This window comes from Anas platyrhynchos, chromosome 1 (genome assembly GCF_047663525.1).
Source record: "Anas platyrhynchos isolate ZD024472 breed Pekin duck chromosome 1, IASCAAS_PekinDuck_T2T, whole genome shotgun sequence".
Taxonomy (NCBI): domain Eukaryota; kingdom Metazoa; phylum Chordata; class Aves; order Anseriformes; family Anatidae; genus Anas; species Anas platyrhynchos.
Window position 1 is genome coordinate 44,737,514 of NC_092587.1, and position 24,815 is coordinate 44,762,328.

At 36.0% G+C, this 24,815-nt stretch overlaps 1 protein-coding gene across 4 annotated transcripts in view; it reads right to left on the reverse strand.

Moving 5' to 3' along the window:
- ANO4 (anoctamin 4) overlaps positions 1-24,815 on the reverse strand; it is a 227,228-nt gene that overhangs the window by 42,973 nt on the left and 159,440 nt on the right. For all 4 annotated transcript variants that reach the window (XM_072036113.1, XM_072036105.1, XM_072036106.1 and 1 more), the window contains 7 exons: positions 23,778-23,822; positions 18,855-18,986; positions 8,696-8,802; positions 6,858-6,913; positions 6,212-6,333; positions 951-1,085; positions 94-190 (listed from right to left, as the gene is read on the reverse strand). In XM_072036113.1, the coding sequence (XP_071892214.1) occupies positions 94-190; positions 951-1,085; positions 6,212-6,333; positions 6,858-6,913; positions 8,696-8,802; positions 18,855-18,986; positions 23,778-23,822 (694 nt within the window). The remainder of the gene's footprint in view (positions 1-93; positions 191-950; positions 1,086-6,211; positions 6,334-6,857; positions 6,914-8,695; positions 8,803-18,854; positions 18,987-23,777; positions 23,823-24,815) is intronic.

The following is a 24,815-nucleotide window of genomic DNA, read 5'->3' on the forward strand; positions in this document are numbered from 1 at the left end:
GGTTTTATCTACCCAAGCTCACTAAAGACAAATGCAAAAGGTGAAGGGAATTCTATTACCAGGAAAACATTTCTACTTGAATAGTTTATGTACCTTGGCATAAACACAGCTGTCTGACAACCTCATGAAGGGACAGTATTTATCACATATAGGACACATTATGATATCTGTAGCTTGACAGACTTCTTTACTGGAAAAATCAAGAAGATAAAAGTTAATAGTTTGATGCACAACAATCAGTCATAGGTTTCATTGATAGGTTTCACTAATAAAAGTCAGTTACTTATTGAACAATATTGGTTCTTTCTGCAACTGAAGCCAAGATGCACGCAACTGTATGCACGTAATTAGGATTTGTTCACTGTCCAAGACTTTAGCATTTGTAGTCGTAGCTGCAAGGAACAGTTCTTCAAGGCCAACTCAACAGTAGCTCTTTACCATTTCTAGCTTCTCATTAAGTCAGAAGTGACCTTCAGCTGGACAAGGGTGAGAATGAGCACAGGTCAAGGATTCTCTCAAGGATTGTTTTAAGTGGGCAATAAAACAGAGGTGGGGCACTCAGCAGGAGACTGAGGGGGTTCTTTGTCTGAAAAAATGCCTCCCTGAGGTGGACCTTTGGAAACAGCCTTGAAGAGAGTGAAAATTCCCTACTCTTCACCTGGTCTGTTATGACAGGAGTGAAGGAGCCCAAGCTCTACTTTTTCCACTTTATGCTGAGAGGCCAACACCATCCAGAACTGGAACTGCACTAGAAACATTGCCTCCCATTCCAGTTTAGGAACACAAAACAAGGGAAGCTCAAAACTGGGCATCTTACGAGTACCAAAGAGTCTTCCTGAGTATTCATTCAACAATTCAAAATTAAATAATTGACAATTCATACTAAGAGCTCTTACATTATTCATAATATCCCAAAGCTGTAATTTCTGTTATAAAAGTGCCCACATTACCTGACTTGGCAGTGGTTCAAAGTGGTGACTCCATACAAAAACACGAACAATCCAATGAAGGCAGCTGGGAAGAGCATCCCCGTGTACCAGCCTAACCAGGCAAAGTACAGCCCAATTTTCTCACCAAAGTATCGTCTGTTTTAAAATACAATACAGAGAAATTACCTGTCAATTAGAATAAATCTGCCTAATCATTCTTGTTAATAGAAAACAAATTTGTCTATTATACGTGATGAGCAGACCCAGACCTTCCTACAGAAAACGACTGCAATTAGGCTTCTCTATCCGCACTGAGGAATGTGCCTATTTCTAAAATGAAATTAAATATTCACTGACCACAGTTCATAATGAAATTACTAGAGACATTGGAGAGGAAACACTGAGAATATTAAAAAAATAGTTCTTTATGTCTGGGAAACTGATGAATTTGTTTTTGAGCCGTGTAACTGTATTTCCCAAGTAATTTCATTGAAATCAGCTGCAACACTGAAATTGGTATTACAGAAGAAAAAAGACTTGAGTCCAAATTATTTCTAAGAAATTAATTGACCAGAGGTTATTCTCCAATCAAGTTTATTTTCACTTGTTTATTTCTTTTCTTATCTCAGTTCCTGGAAAATTAATCTCATGACTGTAGCACAGGTGGAGAGAAGAGTGCAAGTGATGTAAAGAAATTATCTTTATGTTTCATCTTACACTGATTTGAGGGAAATAGTCCAAATCAATACTAACCTGTTAGCCATATTGTCTAAAAACTAACAGCAATGTGATCAGGAACTTCCTATTTGTGACATATTCATTGGTATTTTTCCTCTTCCCAAACACAATCACGCTTTATGTATCAATCAACACATCCAGCATGTAAAAAACCTGCTGAAGTTAGCAGCATAGGAGCAGTCTGCATGCATTGTCCTATGTTTGGGTATCATGTGCACAGTAGGCTTCTGATCAGATTAGAATGCTTTACAAATCAGTATGTAATGAGCATGGATAGAATGGAAATTTTAAGAGATTATTTGCAATAATAGTTTTAAAGAATGAGGTAAAATAGGTAAAATGTTATTCTTGCACTTCAGAGACTTCATGGACAACTTAAAAGTGCATGTCAAGTGAATTGGAGAACATCTGCTGATAGAAACCCTCATTTACACTAATGATGAAACTTCTGATCTCTCCGGAAACAGAGTGAAGTGAGCTAGCATTGCTGGCTCCCTTATGCTACCAGAACACATTTTTTTTCATAGAACTTTCAAGGTCAGGAAGAGCCTCATGATTGGGACTGGAGGCCATGGGGAAGAGAAAGAAACACTTGGTCTGGAATAGACAAAATCATCAGCTTTCAAATGAATGTCAAGATTTTCCAGCATTAGAAATATCTGTCAGAGTCCAGCTCACACTTTGCTGGATGATAGGAAGACTGACTTACACTGTTTATTATCAGTTGAGTTTACCAACATTGCATCAGAGGCCAAATATTGTCATTTTTTTGTTTTGTTTTGTCTTTTTTTTTAATTTTATTTTTTATTTTATTATTATTATTATTTTTATTTGTGTCATTCAACAGAGAAACAAAAGAGCTAAAGAGGTGGAAAGCTAACAATAACATACTCAGTTCTGACAAGGGCAGCAGGTCTGGTTGTAAAAAGACAAACTGGAAACTGCTTTTTGAGCCCCGACTTAGGAGAGTTAGTGAACCTTTTGGCCTAATTCTTTGTCTGACACACAGGATATAAAGTTGTGTCTGCTCCACTGAAAAAGAAAGCTCATATTTTAAGCTTTCTTCCAATTAATATTTATGGACCTATTTTCTCCATGACAGAACCACGTTCAAAGTAAACCTAACATTCATCAAGATTTATCTTTTTATTTCATTCCCTGCATTCAGGGATGAATGTTGCCCCAAATATCTGCAATGAAAGGAAAAGGCACATTTCCTTCTTCTGAGGCCACTTATAAACCTGGTTTTAAAAATAAGTGCTGTATGTAGACTTTTACTTTTGTGCCTATTGGCTTAATTATGAACAGTTTCAATATTCCGCCATCACCCTTTGCTTCACAACAGGTATTCCACAGGCTACTATAACCAACATCAGGATCAAGGTAGTATTTCATTTCCTCTGAATCTGTAGGTATCATTTTTTTTTCCTATAAGTCTCTGTTTAGATCCTACTAGGTAAAGTGCTGTAGAAACAAACTATGACAATAACATGGTCTTTGGAGACCTTCCCAGGTACCACTTTCAGAACAGTTCCATGTGTATTCCAACCCATAATTGGGTTCACCTGGACACTTAACATCCTCAGGAGGAGGTAGCTTAGAAAATCCTTTGGCACTCATTTTGTACCATATATAGTGAGCAAGGTCTTTGGTTTTTTTTTTTTTTTTGGTAAGTATATAATGAAAATAAATTTCATAGATCTCTCCAAAGTGATGGCAGTTCTCTTACCTGGATGGTGGCACTTTACATAAAACTCAGCAATGTCAATAAAGACTTCCAGGGATTTTTTTCTTCTATTTTTTAGGGTGTATCAGTGTGCATTATTTATACCTGAATTTCACCTGTTATCACCCTGCTCACTGTAGGACTCTTTGCATTTTTCCAGCCTTGATGACATTTGCATGTTTGTTAATTTTGCTGTCTCATTAGCATTCAATTTTTCAGGCTGTTAATCATAATAGAAAAAAAAAAGTTGTGTGTCTTTTATGGTTCTCCCACAGGATTTTTCCTCTACATAAAACCATAAAAGCAGAGAAATAAAATCACGGCCAAGCACCTAATAGAATAACCCATTGCTACTACGCTCGTGTATATTGTATCATTAGAATTAAAAAAAAAAAAAAAAAAAAGGAAAAAAAAAAAAGGAAAAAAAAAGGAAATCTCAGTTTCTTGGTTTTATGCCAATGTTTATGAGCTCTCCAATACAACCTATCTTAGCATCAAATTGTCTCTCTCTTTACCTCATTCCAGTGGAAGATCTGTCACAGATTGGGTCAAGATGTCAATTTCAGTATTTATCATTAAGGTACATTTTTGAAATTTAGTAAACTAAAAAATCTGATTTCAAACCCACAAAATATGTATTGGATTCTTCTGTGTTTACTGACCTTCATTATATAGTTTTTTTGTTTGTTTGTTTCAAGATGCCTAGACGAAAGTTATGGAGTTAGAATATAGAAAAGTCTGGTCTCAAGCTAAAAATATATCCATCTTCATTAATCTTTTTGCAGGTCAGAATGAAATCTAATACAGAAATTTTTACACCACTGAAACAAGTTGTGAAGGAACTAGAGTTTTCTAACATGTTTTGGATATATAATGCTCTCTGTAATATCTAGAGCAATGTGGTGGGGAGGAAGGCTTGATGGGGGTTTGAAAAGAAGTTAGGTTGCAATCAATTCATCTAATGTACTAAGTGCACGTTATTCAGGCATTATTTTTGCTTTCAGATTCATTTAGGTAGCTTTATAATCAATTTATAAATATAGCTTTTTCCCACCTTTTCTTGTCCTGTAAGTGGCATGTACAAGCAGCAGTAGGAATCATCTGTGGAAAGTCTAGGGACAGCAGCTATGCAAAGAAGTGTGAAGGAAATGATCCAACTCCTTTAGGAATTACTGCAACTGTTTTCATTGATGTATGTCATCCCTGAGCATATAAATATAAAAAGTCCTGCCTTTTTCCAATTACCATCAATTCTAAGGATCTTAAATTATTCTTGTTAAGTATCTATGGATACGAAACTCCAACAGAAGTGTAATTAAAATCACACTGCCACATCCTGATTCATAATGGTGCCTCTGCAATTGTGCTGAGTCTGCACCTTCATATTGCTGTGTGTTTCAAAGCGGAGTGAAAGCAGAATCGTGCAATTACCCTTAAATGACTTTTTCTCATTCATCTCTAGTGACTAGTATCTCCAATAACAGCCAGCTGATGAGAATAAATGAAATCTGGAAGGCACCAAATTAACAACAACAGAGATGTGAGCCTTCATTTTAACAGCTAAAGAAAACAAAATAGTATCAATGTATGTATGGATAGTTTCACTTACCACAGTGGCACTTGACTTTAAGGTGGAAATATCATATCTATTAATGAGATTTTATGATGTTTTGTTATCTACAACTAACCTACTCCTTAGCTTTTCTATAAACATATAGTAAAAGGGAATATCAGCTAGCAGCAGTGAGTTCTGGCCAGATGTCTGTGAGGAATTAACAGCCATTCACTCCTTCTGTACAGATGACAACACTACACCCTTCAAGCACACCCAACATTGTTGTTCTGGGGGAAAAAGAAAAAACAACAAACAGTACCATACAAAATTGCTTCTGCTGCATAACTGGTACTAAAAAAAGCTTTTGTTTAATCTATGCTTACTGAGATAATTCCAAGTGAAATTAACAACAGGTCTTGTTGGTGTTGTCAGCTCTTCAAGTAAAAATCCCCATATCACTAGACATGTGAGTTCCTGAGGCAGTAGATAGGAAAGCTGTGGCAGGAGCTAGAGAAATATGAGGGACCTAGTATCCATGAAGAGAAACAAAAAAGGGATTACTCCTCTTTTCTATCACTCCTCCTTCAGCAAATTCATTTCAGCCAACAGCGCACTCTAGGAAGCTAATGGCAAGACTGGGTCGAGGCTGTAGCTTTGAATCCTGCTGAGCTTGATGGCTGCTGAGACTCATGCTGCTGTGAACAGACAGAGCCCTGCAGCTCTCCTTGCCCCTCTCCTCCTTGCATTGTCACTTACTCTGAACCACCACAGGACACCCATGACCGCAGATAAGGGGTCTACTACTTTGCTTATTTTCTCTTGTAAGACAGTTGTGGAAAAATCTTTGCATGTTACTGTCTGATGAAAAGCTGGAGGATCTTACAAAATGTTAAACATCATACTTGGACTACTTAAGTAGGCTACTACCAAAACCCAGTACAATTGTGTGTCCAACCTTGTTTATTCTCATACTTAGAAAACCTTCCAGATATCTGATGGACCACATTCACAAATCAAATTAAACTAAAACCCTGATATTGCTCAACAGCACTTTCACAAACAAGAAATGCTGATGAAGAACAGTAGACTTGACAACCATGAACAAATAATCAAAAAACATTGTAAAGATAAGTTGTTTATACTGTGACATTGATATCTTATTGTATATGTGGAAATTAAAAACAAACATGCATGGTTTTGTGAGAAGATAATCTATGCCCACATGACCTATAATTCAGCATATTAAAAGCAGGGAAGTTTTACCTCACAAGATCCAGTGGCTGGTATTTATACCAGACTCCCCAGGAAGCCCAGCACTCATAGAGCAGGTGTCTGTGGTTTTCTGCCCCATGGGTTTTTATCGAATTCTTGCTTCTGTAACTTCCCTAAAATATAGACCTGGATATTAATGAACAACAACAACAACAAAGAATACCTAAGAAATCTCTTTCACTAGTGGTATGGACAGCACGATTTATGCAAATTCCATACTTGTGCATCAAAAGCTAAACATGACATTAGAAGGAATATTTCCTCTGCCCACAGTGAGATTTGAGATTATTCTTCCTAAGAAACTGGTGTTATGATAACTGGTGTTCTAGTCAAAGGGTATGAAGTGGAGAATTTCAAAGAGAAAACCACAACATGATATTTTTCCTTTTGACAACATACTGATTTATCACATCCAAATACTTTTTCCAAACCAAATCCAGAACAACTTTTCTTACTCCTCTTTTTATAAGAAAAAAGCATTTCTTTTTCAAGAAAAAAAAGATTAGTAAATGCCAGAGGAAGCTGTAGGATGTAAAAGAGAATAATAACATTAGTAAGATTGAGAACATTTACACAATTAAGTATTAATTTTGTGGGAAGCGTCTCTTCAAAAAAAGGAAGAAAAAGAGAAAAATACCTCATGAAGAGGAAATGCAGCTTCATAGGAGCCATTACTGAGCAATCGATTCAGACCTAAGAACCAAAAGTATCCAATTATTTACCAATAAGACCAGTAAAATTGCTAAGTAAAAAGCAAAATACATTTTCATGATATACTGCTAAGTGAAGTTTGAAGCCCATTGACAGTAAGAGATATAAGCAAAAAAAATCATCTTTAATAGGTTTGGAGGAACTAAGATATAACACAAGCAAAGATTTGTTCAAATATTAACCACAACCTATCATTTATTATGCCTGATGTTTAAAGATTCATTTGTCAAATCCATTTTTTAGTGTAACTTCAGTGAAATCAGGGATCTCACATCAAGACTAAAGTTTGATGCCATGTATTTTGGTTTAAGGTAGCTATACAGTGGAAGGGCAGTGTTTCTTGGGAGCTGAAAAGTTCAGGGAAGATCTTTACATTTCTGAACTCCAGGACAGTAAAACAACAGAAACTTTTAATTGTCATTTGATGACAATGTTGTAAAATATGTTCAATTTATGTCTTATGAAAGCTGCTGGACTAACAGACAGAACAGGAACAAGACAGACCACAGTAACAGAAAACCAGGAAATATATTTGAACCTGAATCAAAATATCATGAAAAAGTAATCATATGACCCACTCAGTCAGGTCTTGACTCTCTTTAATGAGAACTAGGACGGAAATAATGAATGATTCTGAGATGTGGGCCCTTTTCATTTGGAAAGTCACCAAAATAGGACTGAACGACTATATGGCAATGCAAAACTAAATAGTGGCACTGACAGCCTGAAGGTAGTTGAATCCCATTGATATAAAGGAAAAGGATCATGATTCCATTCCTAATTCACAGAAGAATGATAGCAGTGACATCACAGCAATGAGAAGTATTAATTCAACATAAACAGCACTTTCAGTGATAGCATTAGTATCTGCTTAGCAGAATACACTTTCTCCTGAAGTATCTTTGACAGAAAAGCAAAACCCGTACAGCTGAGCTGAGCTCTACTCAGCCCAGTGATATGTGCAATTTTTTATTCATGGTGGGGACCAGATAAATAGATATGTGAGGGAACTTGGGATCTTGAGCAAGGACTGCAGATCTATGTGCTACATGCAATGGCTGGATGCACTGCATGAATTGTCCCCTTTCTTTTCTCCTCTCTGCACACCGTCATTACTCAGAGCTATTACTGCCCTCATTCCAGGATCTGGGGAAGAGACAAGTTAAATTCTGGTATACTTCTTTACTTCTTGAAGATGCATGGGGTTTAAACAGCAGGGAAATGAAATGTGCTATAGACTTTTATGGGGATTGCATCTCTGTGTGTGATGACCAAGTCTCTACAGAAGCAGTAAATGCTCTGTATCACAAGACAGAAAAGGTCCACTGTTCTGTGCTCCAGCCCTCATCTGTCACTGTCTGCTTTCGTGGATTCACATATGTGCCACTCCAAAGGCGCACTCCACCCACTATTTGAAAGAGCTGTGCACAGCATCCTACGCACTGAAGACGTCTTAGTGAACTCCCCTTTGACCTATGGCAGCTACAGAGTTACAGGACCTCACATCTCCCTTAGGGAGGAACAGATATCCAGGGATGTACAGCAGCATAAATCTTGCCTTCCTTCCAAATACATTTTTATGAGGGAGTAAATGCTTTTCTCCATAAGCATGATGATTTTCCTAGGACAAGTCCCTACCACAGTAATGGATGAGATGTGCATAGTTCAAAACTGAGGCCATTGAAAGTAATAGAGTGTAATCAGCCCAAACAGACTCCTCCTATTTTTCTGATGGAATTTAGCACCCACATTAAAATCACTTACCAATTTTGTTTTTCCCTTCTTCATATTTCACTCTTTGTAAGATATGGTGTACAATTCTACTTCTGGTAGCATTATTGAAGAAAGTGTCTTTGTTGTGTATGATGAAGCTATATAAAAACACAAACAAGGCCATTTCAGGAATTATAGTATCATGTTTAAAGCAAATATTAAATTTCATTAATTTCTGTAGCACATTAAAAAGCTACAATATGAGAGCAAGTGCAAGAAAGATTAAAGGACATCATATTAAGTGAGATGATTCATCAGATGAGATGATCTCAGTAACAGCATTCATTCCCTACCAAAGAATGACATGAATGAGTCTGGAGAAAGATCAAAGATATTTATGCATTCACTATGATAAGCATCACATTTAGATAAGTCACTGAAAACTACCAAATACTTGCACAAAAATTTGCAAAAGCATAAGATTTATAAGTACAGCTGTAGAAATCATATTTGATTTCTATTTCAGGCTTCTTTATTTTGCTTTACCACTAGAAGTTGGATGGAAACATCCACTTGGTAAAAAATGACTGTTAACCATGCTCAATGAAAGTCAAAATACTGTTAGAAACTGAAAATATAAGATATTCCTATGTTCATTGCTGGAAGCTAAAATAGAGTAGAAAATTAGCTTTCAGAAGGTATTCATGGCATTACATATGAATGTAGTTTCAATAGTTTAGACAGAATTGTGAAGAGACTAGGGTTTAAAAAAAATAGCCATTAAATATATTATACTTATTAATTTTCTGCTATAATATATTTTATATAGATTTATTAGTTACAACATACATACTTGCAGAAAAAAAGATATTTTATCACCATCGTCACTGGAAAAATGTAAACAATATAAATGTTTTAGTTTAGAAATATTGGTTCAACATGTCAGCTAAAAACTGCTAAAAAATTCTTATGTTTGCTTGAGCCATGTAGGGGTTTCAGAATACACTCTGAAAGTAATCTAAATACTTCAATAAGCATGTAAGTGGTTGGACTTTCTGATGGACTAGGCCTCTGCATATATTTAAACAAATTAAATATTTTTGAAAATGTAGTCCTTAGTAACTGATTGAATGGAAAGGTTCATATTCTTAAAAATACTTTGGATAGGATGTAAGGTTGTTTACTTCCTCAGTATTCGTGAAGAACTCTAGAGAATTGAATAAAGTGATAAATAAAATGGTAAAATCATAGAGATGTTATAAAGAGGCCAGTGTGTATGCTGAACAGATGTGACATAAAAACAGAAAATCTTAATATGGAGCTTGGCATATATTTATGTTATTTCTCTTCTGCACAACATGGGATTCACTGCTCAGTTTTCCCCTCAGGTGATTTTCCCAAATGAAAACCCTGTTTTTCAGAGCATGTACAGCATGTACAGTTGGTGTGCACCAGCTGCCTTTTTTTGCATAGGCACAAATTATAGGCCACTCTCTCATTTCTATCAGCTGATACTCATAAAGTAAATAAGATTCTGATTATCTTTGAGACAACTACACCTTTACCAAATGTAGTTGAAAACAACTGATATGTAAAACAAGAGATAGTAGAAGGATTCTGACAAAAAAAGAGGAAATACTGCCATCATAGAATGCCGAGTGTTTAAGGATTAAATCAGATCAGATTGGAAAAAGTCTAAACTACAAGCTGGAGCTCTGTATTAGGCTGTTTTAATAGCAGCAGAAACAAATTAAAAGACAGTGGTGAAACAGAAATGAATAGCTCTGAATTTTCCCACTTGGATTCATTTTCTTCTAATGTCTGACTTTCATCTCTAAGATCTCACCTTCCAGGTAGCACCGAGTGTTAAAGGTCTATAAAGATAACTTTTGAAATCAAAACAGCACAGTAATTTTCATTAGTTATGAGTTCTTGCAGGATTCAATTGCAAATGGAATAGCCTCATTTGGGAAACTAGCAACATTGTCTCAAGTAATGGTAAGAAACCTAATATTTATCTATTCTTTTTGCAATATAGTGTTATTTTACCTATTTGTTATAATGACTATGACATTCTGCAACTACAGGTAATTCTTTCAACTGCTTTTCTAGACAAGTAGGTTAATAGCCTTTCCACATTTAGCTGTTTCTATCTTTGTGATTCGTGAGTAGGAAAAAAAAAAAGGCTAAAATCAAACACTGTTCAATCTTGAAACGAAATATGAACTATTTGTTTCAAAGAGCACTTTAGATATTTACATTCATTTGTAAACTTAGCAACTGTATTGTTGTAGCTGTTGATCTCACTTGGACACGAAGGAACAAGCAGATGTGTCTGTGAAGCAGATGTCAACACTTCAGTATGATAACTACCATGAAAAACACTGCCAATTCCAGCAATAACTGAAACAGTCCTAAAACATATGTGAATATGACATCTGTAGAGGTTCTGCCCTGCCCATCCCTTGTGCCACTAAACTGCATCTACCGACAAGATGGGGAGAGGAGAGGGAGAAGTCACCACAGCTGGAGTAGGCCAAGAATATGTCCTTCAGTGTTTTCCAGCATTACTCACAGAGACATGGGTGTAGAGGAAATACTAGAGTTGTACCAAAGGTGAGAGAGGAGTGTCAAACATGAGTCCTCTGGATGTCTTGGACTGTTCCTATATCACAGTTTGGGGGAGTAATTGCACTTGTAATGGTAAAGGTTAAAATAAAGACTTGCCTATTTTTTAATAGAAATTTTTTTTTTTTCTTTGTGGTCATTTGGTCATTTTGATAATTTATGCATAATCATATATAGAACAGCCCCAGACAGGGCAGTATCTGCACAGCCAAGGGGGCAATGGGCTCTGGTTCAGGGAATAAAAATAGGCAGACATGACTGGGAGGCACTGAAAGACTGAAACAATCTTGAGTAGTTTTAACTATGTGTTGCAACATCTCAATTAGAGGTTGACATATATTAGGACCGTGGTGGAGGAGGTTCAAATTTGTTTCCAAAATCACAGGGGTTTCCCTTGTCATGCATTTCAGTGCAGGATCTATCCTTTTCTATCAACCCTCTTCTCTCCTGAACTTTCTGGGCCTTCCTTCCTCCAAGGTTTTTGTGCTCCATGTTGTCTCCTTTCTGCATGTGAGTGATAAATCCATATTCATAGAATAGTCATCAGGGCTCTTTCAAGGTCTACAGCATCCAAATTCAGAGGAGAAAGCCTTTTTCAGTCTATGTAGAATCTCACCCTTCAAATTTCAGTGCACAGGGGTCAGAGCTGAAAATATTTCCAAACTAGGTATAGATAAACATTCATCAGACATTACTGAGCTACAAATTACACAAAATAGAGGCTTTCTAAAGTACTTTTTAACCCTTGCTACTTTCAGATGGAACAGTTTCCTCAGCTGCTCTATTTCCACTGCCCTCATTAGAATTTCAATACACACAAAGGTTTGAATATTCATGAGTAATGCAGCTTGTTTTTAGGATCAGTAAGGGTTCAGGCATTATTTAGGAGACAGTTCAGTTGAAGGTTTTGGTCACTTTGTCACCTCTTCTGTAGGACAAAAAAATAAGTAAGGATTAATACAATAATATTTTTATTCCCTGTGAAGGTAATGCATAGGTAGATAATAAAACCAGTTATACCCGTTAACCTGGTCCTGTAAACCATATTTGTGTGTACTGTCTTTACTCAAAAGGAGAATCCCAATGAAGATAATGGGAGCACTTCTGACAGTAAAGGTTCCAGATCTGATCCTTAATTAAAGTGCCCTTTAAAGATGTTGTGGAAATATTGCTCTTAAATTCCTACTGTAAGTGAGATGACAAGTCACTGAAGGTTAATTGCTTTGAAATTATATTTGTGGCTTAATTAGACTCTGAACTGGAGATTTCAAACTGTCTTTCCATGGATAAAGCACAGCAAAGCCAACCATCATCTAGAGAAGGCCCTCGAATGTGAATTCAACAAACTGCCAATGAATTCCTGTTCTTACATTCTCCTTGTTCATTTTGCAGGTTGTACAAACCCATTGGGGGTAAAATTAAGTCTTGAATATGTGTCTAATAATTTGAAAAATCTGTGCTTACTCTTCAGTTTATGTTGGAGAAGCAAAAGGCTTGAAAAGGCTATTTTCTGCTGTAAGCTACAATTGAGCATGGGTGCATACCCAACGCGTATCTTTGCTCCATGGTATCCCCAGACACTGAAAAGTTTAAAGTCTGGCACTCACCATATTAAAATGTATGATCTAAGCAAATCTGGTGCTGGAAGCAGTACGCACTAGAAGCACAGATGCTGTCTGAACTTAGGAATCACTACATGAGAAGCGTATTCCTCTGTACAGAAAAGAAAATGCCCACCTCTCTGCACTGCTAGTAAAATACTGGAGCTAGCTAGCTGTTTTTGGCTGAGGCAATGACAGATCATTACCCCATTTGACAACAAAGAAAGTCATTAGCAACAAGATGAGGCAGCAGTATCGCAGTGAGAATATTACCACACATCCCTGTAGTTTATTTGTTTGAAAATGAGTGTATGAGGATTACTTGCTGTTTACTTTCATTTTGCATGACTTACAAGACTGTGAGAGACTTTTTTGTTTATCTGAAAGAAAGTATTTATTAGTGGTTATCAGTGATTTTTCCCATCTTGTGCCTAAACCAGGACCGCTTTTCCCTTTGGGATGAAGAATGTATTAGTAGCTTTGTCTGTCTCAGATCTGGCACATCACAGCCTCGAAACTGCTAAAGGAAAATAGAGCCTTGTAGGTGCTGAACCTCATCTCCACCTTCCTCTCCCAAATCACCCTGCTCCCTAAATCCCTTCTTAATTTAAATTATTTCACTCATGAATATTAAACAGAGATATAGTGAGCTTTATTTATTTATCTTTTAGTAAAAATAATTTAAAAATTTATTTTAAAAATTAAATAACTTTTAAATTTATTTAAATTTAAACTGAATTTTATTCAGTTTGCTAGGTAATTAAAACTTTCAGAATCAAAGAGAATTGAAGAAACCCATTGCAAGGTGGGTTTCTATACACAAGAATGACCATCCTGGTTTAAACCACATAAGTGCCCATACAGTCCCTTCCTGACCCATCCATGATCTCTGAGTGAAGCAGCTTGGTGGGACATAGTCACAGGTCATCTTGGTGAGGACAGCATTTATCAGAGCCAATCTGAGCATCAGAAAAAAAGGTAAAATGCAACTCCACCCTGATAGACAGGTATTTTGGAAATCTGAGAAAAATACAGGACAATATGTACAAGGGGATTTAGTACAAATGAGAATAACTGCATTAATCTTTGGTATATATTTTAATTTTACCTTTTAATTGATATTTAATTAATACAGGTACTTTCCCAGTCTCCAAATTGTGTAAAGTATTTATCTAATTTTCATTGAAGTAATAAATATTTATTTAATGAGGCTTATTCAATTATATATTATATTAATATTTAACCAGAGGGTTTATTGCCTTTGGAAGGAGAAAAAAAAAAAAAGGAAAATAGCTCCTGATAAAGTCTGAAATCTCTAAGCAGCAATTAAAAGCATTTTCCTAGCTAGTATACAACTATCAAAGAAATTGCAGATAATTACCACTGTTACTATTCCCAGCTGACTAGCAGCTCACTACATAAAATAACTAAGATATAGTAGAAGAATAACTAATTATCATAATGTCTGAGGGAAAAAGTTTTTTAGATATTGTGAACTGTACATACTTGTAGCTGATAATTTTCAGAAGAAATGGTTTGGCATAAAAAAAAAACACCTTCCCAAGCTGTGGCTGCAGAAGAGAGATACTGCTCAGAAGACTATCTTGCAAATTATAATTTTGTATTCCACAAAATTCCAACAAAATGCTTGCCTCAGCCAGACAGAGCTTCTTTCCTCAAAAAAAAAAAAAAAAAAAAAAAAAGATTTCCTATTGCTTAGGAAATACAACAAATTTTGGTCTTCTCTTGTACTGACAATTCTACGATATACCCTATAAGGTATAATAATAATCTCTTTAAAAGAAAACCTGAACCCATGCTGCAAAAATTATAGGCACATCTTACAAATATGATTCTTGCAGTTTTCTTTGCCTGTTTAGGAGGTATTACAGAGGGTTTGCTGTGTCTCTGAAAACACATCTAATTTTTTTTTTCAAGTTAGCCTTTTTCCAATGGGAACGAAAATATTCAAGAAGGTACAAGGCTAGAAAACAACCTTTGAAGTTTCTCACTGTACTTCTGTACCTCAAAAGTATTAATTCCTATTGAAACAAGGCCAAATCAGTCCTAGTTGTTTTATTTTTATTTTATTTATTTATTTATTATTTATTTTTATTTATTTTTATTTTAACTGTTTTCCTTCCCTGGAGGAAACTTGTCATTCCATGCTTTTAACAGTGACTATCACAAATGAAGACTGTACTCATACCATGTTTCAAGCATCATCTGTATCAGACCAGAGCCCTGGATATGAAAACTGTGTCTAGATCAAAAAAAGGATAAACGTTCTATTGTTTTTGCTGAGATGAAAAACATCTGAGACTGTGAAGAAAGGAAGAAATTAGGAATTCAAGACAAACATCAAATATGAACAAGCTCACATGAACATTTAAGGAATGATACCTTAGAAAATTAAAAGCACATAAGACAAGGTTAGAAGGAAGAACTCTGCAACCTCCAGCAGAGGTATGTGGCCAAACCTATGGTGAGGACATGGACATCTTGTCAGCAAACTCAGGATATGCAGACTTATACTTCCAGGACAGTAGCATTTATGAAAGATCTACTATGTGATTATTAAGAGTTCAGAATGTCTTGGACAAACATTGATTAATGATAACACAGAATTCCTAGACATATTAAACTGGCAAAAGAACATAGCTTGCTCTCGAGAAATACTTGTACAATAGCCAGCAAAATCCTCTTTAGTGTAATTAAAAGACTGATCATATATTTTAAGCTCCTGTAGATATTTCTTAAATAAAGGTTTAACGTATTTTTAACTTAGGATTCCAGATTTTCAAGACAATTTCATCTTTTTAACTATAAACTTGGAACTGAAAATCTGTATGGAAGATATGATAAAAAGGAAAAGCAGACACTAATGGCATTGTTTAGCTACAACCTTAACACAATGCACAAGACTTGCATTTATTCTCCGTTTTCTGAGGACTTAAAGAACTTCAGAAAATGGCTCTGCATTGGCTAAAAGGTCTTAAACCTGAGGTCAGCCAGCTGAGCATCTGTATGGTATTGGGATCCACAATGTCCTCTGCATGTTCTGTGTGAATCAGTTTTGGAACATATGTGTGATAGAAACAGAAGCAGAGCTGTATCTAAAAGCCCAAGCGTAAGGAAGAGACTGTCACTGTTACTCTAGACTACAGGATAATGTACCTGCAGAAGAGAATGTGAATTCCACGTCTCTGCCCATGACAATAATGTAGGCCCCATTACAATGCTAGGAGATAATTTAGTTGTAATGGCAATATGGTATAGTAACAGCACTCCAGCAAAACTTTAACTACACAAAATATGAAAATACATACTTTTCCTATCATCAACAAATTGTAAGCTAAATTATCATAACTTTATTGCAGATATCAATTTTCGTATTTCAAGAATTTCATTAACTATGTACCTTTACATACCTAAAAGCGCATTGTGGGATATAAATTTAAATAAAAGACCTGATGGATTTCAAAACATCACATTAAATTCAATCAGCAGTTTTTTTTTTGTTTGTTTGTTTTGTTATTAAAAAGCAAGTGAATGTTTATATGACATCAGTGACAACTGATAACTGAAGCTTCAATTTAATATGGATGCATAACGTTTATCAACTTTGGAGTGTTTCTGTTACTCTTCTCAGTAGGGAACAATTAACAGTGCAGTCTTTGTGAAGGTTACAATACATAGAAGTGGGTAGATATGAAAGAGAAATTATTTTCTTACTGATCAAACCCCATCTGTCACAACAGACCCAGAAAAATGAAGGTGCCAGTCACAATATTTGTTACATCATTTAATATGTGCTGAGAGACACATCAACATTAATACATAAATCAACAATTTCTACGCATACTTTCCCTATATTTGATGTTCTGGCAGGTTGTATACAGGTTTTTCAACAGAATGTTTATCTATATCTTGGAAGAAACAGAAATTTACATAAAGTAAGCAGCAACTTATATAAAGTGAACCTCAACATAATACACTTTTGGACTGGTAACTGATACTAATACAATAATTCTAAAAAGAATTCTAAAATCAGTTTATCTCTACATTTCCAAATATTTGATACTCGCACTCCACCAGCAAAGATTAGAAGTATATACTAAAGATATTCCTGAAATGCTCTGTTTACCAGCATCCCCTGAAATTCTTGGAACAATTAAAAACTTGCATGCAATTCACTTGACAAATATTGAACGAGTCATTAGATTTCAAAATTCTGGTGAAGAATAATAAGACAGATAGATACAGGCAACAGACTGAAGCATAAGGGGAGTACAAGAGCCAGCACCTTTGCAGGGCACGAAGGCAGCTCAGCCAGCATTATATCAGTCCCCACACAGCAGGAATGGTAGACTAAACAGAAAGCAAACCAGAAAATATCAGACCTGCTGTGGGGTAGAGCTTTAAAGTCTGTAATGATATAAAAGAAGTGCCAAACAACAGCAGGAATGCTAATGACCAGCATTTACTAAAAAGCTTGCTAGTTTACTAATTTAAATATAAGCAAGGCACAAAAATATAAAAAAATACTCTGGTTCATATATGCCAATTCTCCTTCCAGCCACACACACAGACAAAGTCACATGCCATAATTTTAAGGACAGTTAACAGTTAATATTAATAAAAACATAAGTCCAGACATATATGTGTGTGTATATATATATATATATATATATATATATATATATATATATTTAATTACCACTGGTCTGCACATACTCTTCCTATTACAGGGTGAAATAACCAAAACATCTTTTTGCTTAAATCTCAGAAGATTCTCTAGCCTGAATCCGATGTCTATTCAGGGCACAGATGTTTAGTGGAGATAACTCTGGCTGGTGACTGGTGCTAAGAGCACACTTCTACTGAAATTTCCCTGGAGATTTGCACCTGTTTTTGTTTTTCTGCTGTATTTGAAAAGACACTACTTGCAGCAGAAGACATCTATTTTATTCAGTCCTATTGCAATAAATAAATCCACTCCCTGAAAAACTGTTCATTCAAAGTGAGGCATTTTAATGAAATGTTTATTCAAAGAGCAGTAACTATACTTGTCTTCTCCCTAAATAAAATCACATATTTCATATTTTTAGTCTTTGAGCTGCCTGTGACTCATTCCACTTCACATGAGTTTTCTGTAAGTACCTTGGTCACTGCTGCCTATTCTCTGTGATTTTGTTTTGAGGTAGTCAGTGATTGTTCCCAATATCACAGGCCCAGTAACTAACCATAAGACACACTCTTTCTCCAAAGTTTGCCATCTTTAAAAATTTAACATGGTATCTGAAAACAATGCTAAGCCTTTTTCTGTTTTTCATTTTGCAAGAGAGTAAAGGCTTCTACTAATCAAATGAATTCTTTTGTAACATTGGTGCAATACTGATACCATTGGTATTCTTGGACAAGGGCAACTGATAGACCTTAATACTGGCATTATGCAAGAAGCATTGCTTCTGTTGAAGTAAAAGGCAGAGAAATTCAAACAAAACAACACAGTCCTCTTTTTAGAGTTCTGTTTGTTTTACAGGCACAACTAGGAATGAAATGCAATATCAGTTTATTTTGACCATCAGTGTTAAAAGGACAAATATTGATTATATAAAAGACAGAAATGCTGAATAAGTTTTAATCACATCTTAAACACACAAAGAAAAACTGTAGTTCTGTCCCAAGAGAGAATTAGCCAGTTGACTACTTTAAGCATATAATTGAAATTCCAGTGAATCAAAAGGAACTTTTCCATTGATTTCTTTTAGCTTTAAGCTGGACCTTTAATTACTAGAAATGTAGGCAGACTTTATGCTCTCTCAAGACTCTGTCCCTTTGTGTGACAAAGAACTAATCTGAAGACACTAGTCTTTAAGACATGAACTAAGAAATTGATTTTTTCCAAGGTGAATCCAGAAGGAAAAAAATGTATCTTGTAATTAAGTTATGATGCCATGATATAATAAAGTACTCACTGATGGATCCTTTGTTGGCTGAATGGTGCAGTATAGCAGTCATTCTCCTCCAGGTCTGGCAGTGTCTCCTTATCCAGTTTCATTGGCTTTCTAGGTAACCATCCTCGAAACCTGCTTATTTGTTTCTCGATCCTGCAGAACATGAAAAGTGTGAGCATTTGAGACAGTGAATGAGATATATCTTGCTTTTTCATTGCATTGCAGAACTCTTACAAAGAACATCTATTGGCAAACTAGACCACTTAATATTTACAACTACAAAAGAAGCAATGTCTGACTTTTTTGAGGAAGACTGAATTATACATGCTGAACTTGATTATTAATAACAAGCTTTTAGTAGAGAAACATCTTATTTTGTCTCAACAGAAAAGCAATGCCAATGTAACACACTCCTAAAAAGCCATACTCATTAAGCTCTTGACTACTCTCTAAACCTTTATTCTCATTTCGGTTACTTTAAATTTCAGGCTTAACTACACATTAGACTTTGGACATATAAACCTTAGAATAACCCAGATTGTGACAGAGATCTTTGGAACCTAAACCCCAGCAAACCGCATGCTTTTACTGCTCTCTACAGATTCTTACCTTGCAGCTGATGGTATACAACATAGGCTACTTTGTTCATTTGGTTTAACTGTGTCTTGCAATACTACTGCCTCCACAAAAACAAAATACTCAGTGTATAGATTAATAGGTGACAGCTGCACAGATCCTTACATTTAGAAGGTGAAAGCAAACTAAGAATAAGTTGGAGAAAGGGTAGATTTAATCACAAGGGCACTCACACCAAGATGTGTACTAAAATTACTGTAAAGGGAAGAATCAGAGCTGACAGGAGAAGAAAATCTAAAACAAATTCACATCCAAACTAAAACATTATGATGAAAAAACATAACAAAGATGAGATGGGTCTGTCAAAATGAGACCTACCCTCCCTCACACCTTCAGTTCCTAACCAGTGATCTCTGCCCCCAAAAATCAGACAACAAATTATGGACATGCACGTTCTTCCTTGACTCCAAAAAATGCTCTAAGTCCTGCGCAGTCACTTTGAAGGAGGGTAATTCATATACACATAACTGAGTGTGTGGGACAGTGACATGAAATTAGGACATAGTTCTATTTAAAATGCATATAATATTTCCTTAAATATTCAACCTTCTCCGCTCAAGTTATCTTCAATAGGAAAGCTAATGCTAATTTTTAAATATGGGCATGCAAAATTGTAATCACATGAGCTCTACCTGTTTTGGTACCATTTGTGTGTTCTCCGTCTGTGAATAGCATGGGAACAGGCACTCCAACTAACCATTGTGACTGTTCAGAAGAATGGCAATGTGTATGTCAGCATGACATAAGGCTTATACAAAATTTAATAAAAACTCTTACTGGGCATTGTTCACACCAGCCCAGCAGTTCAGAGTGCAGATGGAGGTAGTTTGCAAATATCTGTGCCTGAGTGCAGGTGAGACATTGTCAGATCCCAGCACTGCAAAGGGTCAGACCTATTATAAGTCTCCACTAGTCCTCTCAAGACTGTCAGCCTTGAGCCAATCTGTGCAGAGACTGATAGGAGTGACAAGGGAAAAGTAAGTTATCTCCCGGGGAATTCATTCTTTCTTGGCCTTCAGTTCTTCCTCTGTAAAGGTTACAAGCCCTGCATTACACTGTGTTCAGCAGGCTTAGTGACCCTGGGTGTGGAAAAGGGAAGAGGAATTTCTAAATATCCCAGTCTATGCTTATTTGTTGACTAAAATTGTTTGAATTCTCTAAGCTATTAACACCCTTGCCAATCTGCAATCCTTTCCCATTCACCCTGCAAGTCAATGTGCACATTTGAGATATGCATACTGCAGGTTTATCACAGCGCATGCAGGCACGCACAGAGTGCTTTCCCCACTTGAGAAAACTACATTATTCATGTCAGCTTCTCATTGAGCATACCCTGTATTTGACTGGTTTGCCACTTGCAAGGTTCAGATTACTTGGCATGCTCAGAGAGCATACTCCTTCCCTGCTGGCAACCAGGTCTGGAAAGGATGCAAGGCCTTTCTGCAAAGCTTGCATCCTAGAGTACAGCAAAACCATCCCTTGGAAGAAAAAAAAAAAATATATATATATAGATATTATAAAAAATAATATATATATATATAATATATAATAAAAATATAAAAATACAATATAATATATATAATATAAATATATATATATAATATAAAATTATATATATATATATATGTATGTATATATGTATATATATATATGTATATGTATATATATATATATATATATATTTTTTTTTTCCCTAGGAAAAGAAAAACGACCAAACTTAAAATACATCCAGGCCACTTCAACAGTACCATGAGCCAGCAGTGCAGGCTTTGTATTCTACACAAGCCTCTCTCTTAAGAAAAGAGGCACAGTTTTAAAAACATATTGTACTTAATTGTTTCTTCAAGGCTAATCCAGGCCTCATTTTCCCTTATGGAGCAGCACCAGGTGCTAATATACTCAGCTGGATAGGGGGATGGTGTTTGGAAGGCAGAACAACCCACACAAGAGCAGTGTTGCACATGGAGTGAGGAGGCATGGTAGGGAGCCAGAATGAATGAGGAGAGTGGAAACATTTCCTTCCTAAATTCCATTTTAAAACACTTGTTAGTCTCACATGTCCAAAATGCACTGTCTTCATTCACATGGTTGTCTCAAAGCCATGTCTGTTCCATGTCAGTCCTGACCTGGCCTCTGCTTTCCAGGCCTAGCCTATACTCAGTAGCCTCTTTGTGAAAACAGGTGTTCTTAAATCACACAAAGGGTTTCTCAAACAATTTCAGAGAAACACTTTACTTGCTAGAAAGTATGGTAGAGATAGAATATTTTTCTTTTTCTTTCTTTCTTTTTTATTTTTATTTCTATTTTTTATTTTTCTTCAAAAGAAAGAGGAAATTGGGAAAATAAAAACAATTTCTTTGAATTGAGATTGATTTTATTTTTGCCTCAACTCTGAAAAAGCTTTATGCATATTGTAGTGCTAGATAATGTCTTAGTTTATTTTTTAACCACAGCCCAGGTAGAGTTCTAGATACTGTGTATGCACCTGGTACCCACCCTTTACTCTAGACTATATTAGAGGAGTTTTATTATTTAAAACTTAGGGATCACTAGATTTTTTTTCAGAAAGAAAATTCAAGTGTGACTGACAAGTTGCAAGAGATCTGCTCTGGACTTTGCCCTGTAACAAAAGTCCTCTTTAAAATAAATTTTGACTAAATGCCAATTTAATTTTAGCTTAGCTCATAAAAATGGATCAAAGTTTCACTTGCTTCTAATCTTCATTGAACTAAAGGTAGAGGAAATAGACAGTTTTATTGAAGCTGTAAATCTGAATTTTACATAAATGAAAATAGAGCTGAATATGTTTTCCTTTTTTTCCCCACTGGGACTATTCAGTTATAGATTTTCTGCCTCAAGTAGCTATTCATAGACCTGAACATAAAAATTGAATTTAGTCAAGTGTTGTCATCACTCAGAAGCAAGAAAAACCACAAACCCACAGAAAAAGATTACACTATTTCTAACTTCAAATTATATGTTGACTCAAGAGGAAATGAACGTATGGCAAAATTTCATATGGTATATATAAATGTTAGAATATTTACCTGCTCCTTCCTTTTAGTCTATTGCTGTAGTGAAAACAACCATGTCTTAACTAAAATCATGACAAACTCTGAAACTAACAGGTGCTATGTACTCATTGTAAAGTGGGAGTGGCAAGTTGGGGGAACACTGACAAACTTCAGAAGAACAGCGTGTGTTTCTTAGCTCTCATGAAGAGCTCATTTGGTGTTTGCCAGTGTAAAAATGCAAATATCATAATGTGAGATCAGTGCTGGTACTCTCAAGTCACCACCATATTGTGATGGGATTTAATATATGAAATGCTTTTTAATATGCTCATGCAGCAGAGTGATAATACATCATTTATCTTCCCATGGATGATCATTTAGTGACATTATCTGCAGAATAATACAGCTGTTTTACTCCAATATGCAGATATTTCAAATCTAACTCTTCCCTCTCAGAAGTTCAGGGGAGTTCTTCCATTGACTTAAGAGTGAGACAGTAAATCAAACGTTAGAGCCTTTTGAAAACTGCATCAACAGCACTGTGGCATTAAATGCCAATGTATGAGCTGGTCTTTGCAGAGCTTTTATACATATTTTAGTCTTTTTTGAGACATTTTCATTCAATTGTCTGAGATATCGAAAATGCAAACTGTGGCACTGGAAGTTTTTTATTCCATAAAGTCAGGCACAAAACACATCAAACCCAACCTTAAGATATTTAATAATTGAGTGAAAGAACTTCAAAGATCCTTCAAAAGTATTCATCTCTTAAGCTCACACCAGAGATGAATTTGGTTCATCGCCTTTTTATCTACCAACGAAGTACTAAGCATCCCCACAGAGGAAGCAATAAATAAATAATGCCATCACTGTAAGAAGTAGGTAAGGTGTATGGAAATGAAAAAATAAAGCAGTACCTGTGGTATTTTAACCCTAAGAAACTCCCTAATGAGCTACATGAAAAGACAGTGTTTGCACTCACTCACTTATTCTTCCTTAAAAAAAAAAAAAAAAAAAAAAAAAAAAAAAAAAAAAAAAAGACGCCATCAACTGGAAAACATTTCCTTGTTCCTAAAAAGGGCAACAGGGCAACACTGGTAAAATGAATTTCACATGGCAGATGTCTTAAAAACATAACTGCTCTAGATGTTTTTGCATATGTTCTATTGTGCGATCACTCCCTCCAACCTTCCTACAAATACAGCTAATAACCTTTTACTTCCAGCTTGACCTTAACAATTAATTATCAGGTTCAAATTAACATAAGTTGAACTAGCATAAGAACTGTACTCACCTATTCATGAACTTGTATCGGCGGTGCAGGTAATAGATTTTTCTCCTGGAAGAACAGCAAAAATGAAGCCAGTCGAGAAGAAAACCCATCGTCAGTTACAGTATGAACTAGCAAGGAAGGAAAGGAGATTGAAGACAGAAGCCTGTAAGAGGTGGAGGAAGAGACTAAAAGAGAGATTAACAGAACTGTCACAGGAAAGCCACACAGACTCTGGTGGCATTTGAATTGCAAGAAGATCATCGCTTTCACGCTGTCTTCTCTTTTTCTGCTACTTGTCATGTGTGAAAGACAGGGACCCAAAGATGTTTCTATTTCCAAGATGTCCATAAACAGGTGCAGGAATTTTAAAGGACCAATACTAGCACGGATAAATTATCCTCTATGCATCTCATATCCACTAGTGAATTACAAAAACTGCATTTGATTTGCAAGAGAAATTATTTAGAAAAGCCAGGGAAGTAGTGCCTGATGCTGCAATATGCCAATAATACATGTAGTGACAACAGGGACCAGTGTTTGCTGCTGGAGTATCATTCCCAGAAACAGAATACAGGCTACACAAACAAATGAGTATGTGCTCAGCATCCACCCCAGGATACAGCCACCCCCTCTGCCCCTCAGACAGGCATTGCTGATTTTTGTTGTCAGTGCAATAAGCTGTGTGGGAGTGCCTGTGGGGATCCAGTGAGCAGACAAGGGTGCACAAGCAGATGCGTGCTGAACACACTCTCTTGGCCGGCTTTCTGATGGGCCCTGTAGGGCTCACAATACCCAGGTGGAGTGGCCCCAAACCATTCTGTGTAGATCCAGAATGGGCTGTCCACCTCCTGTCCCACTCTGTTGTTACTCTTGCTCTCTTCTTATGTGACTATAGCAGCACCACAACTGTCAGGATTTGACCCATCACCTTCACAGCAAGTGATGTGTGGACCTTGGACAATTTCAACCTAAACTTACTGGAAGCTGTAAGTAATCAGCAACCCTTAAAACAGGGGTCAGACAAGGGTCTCTGGAAACAGGCAGTCTAGAATAGTGTAC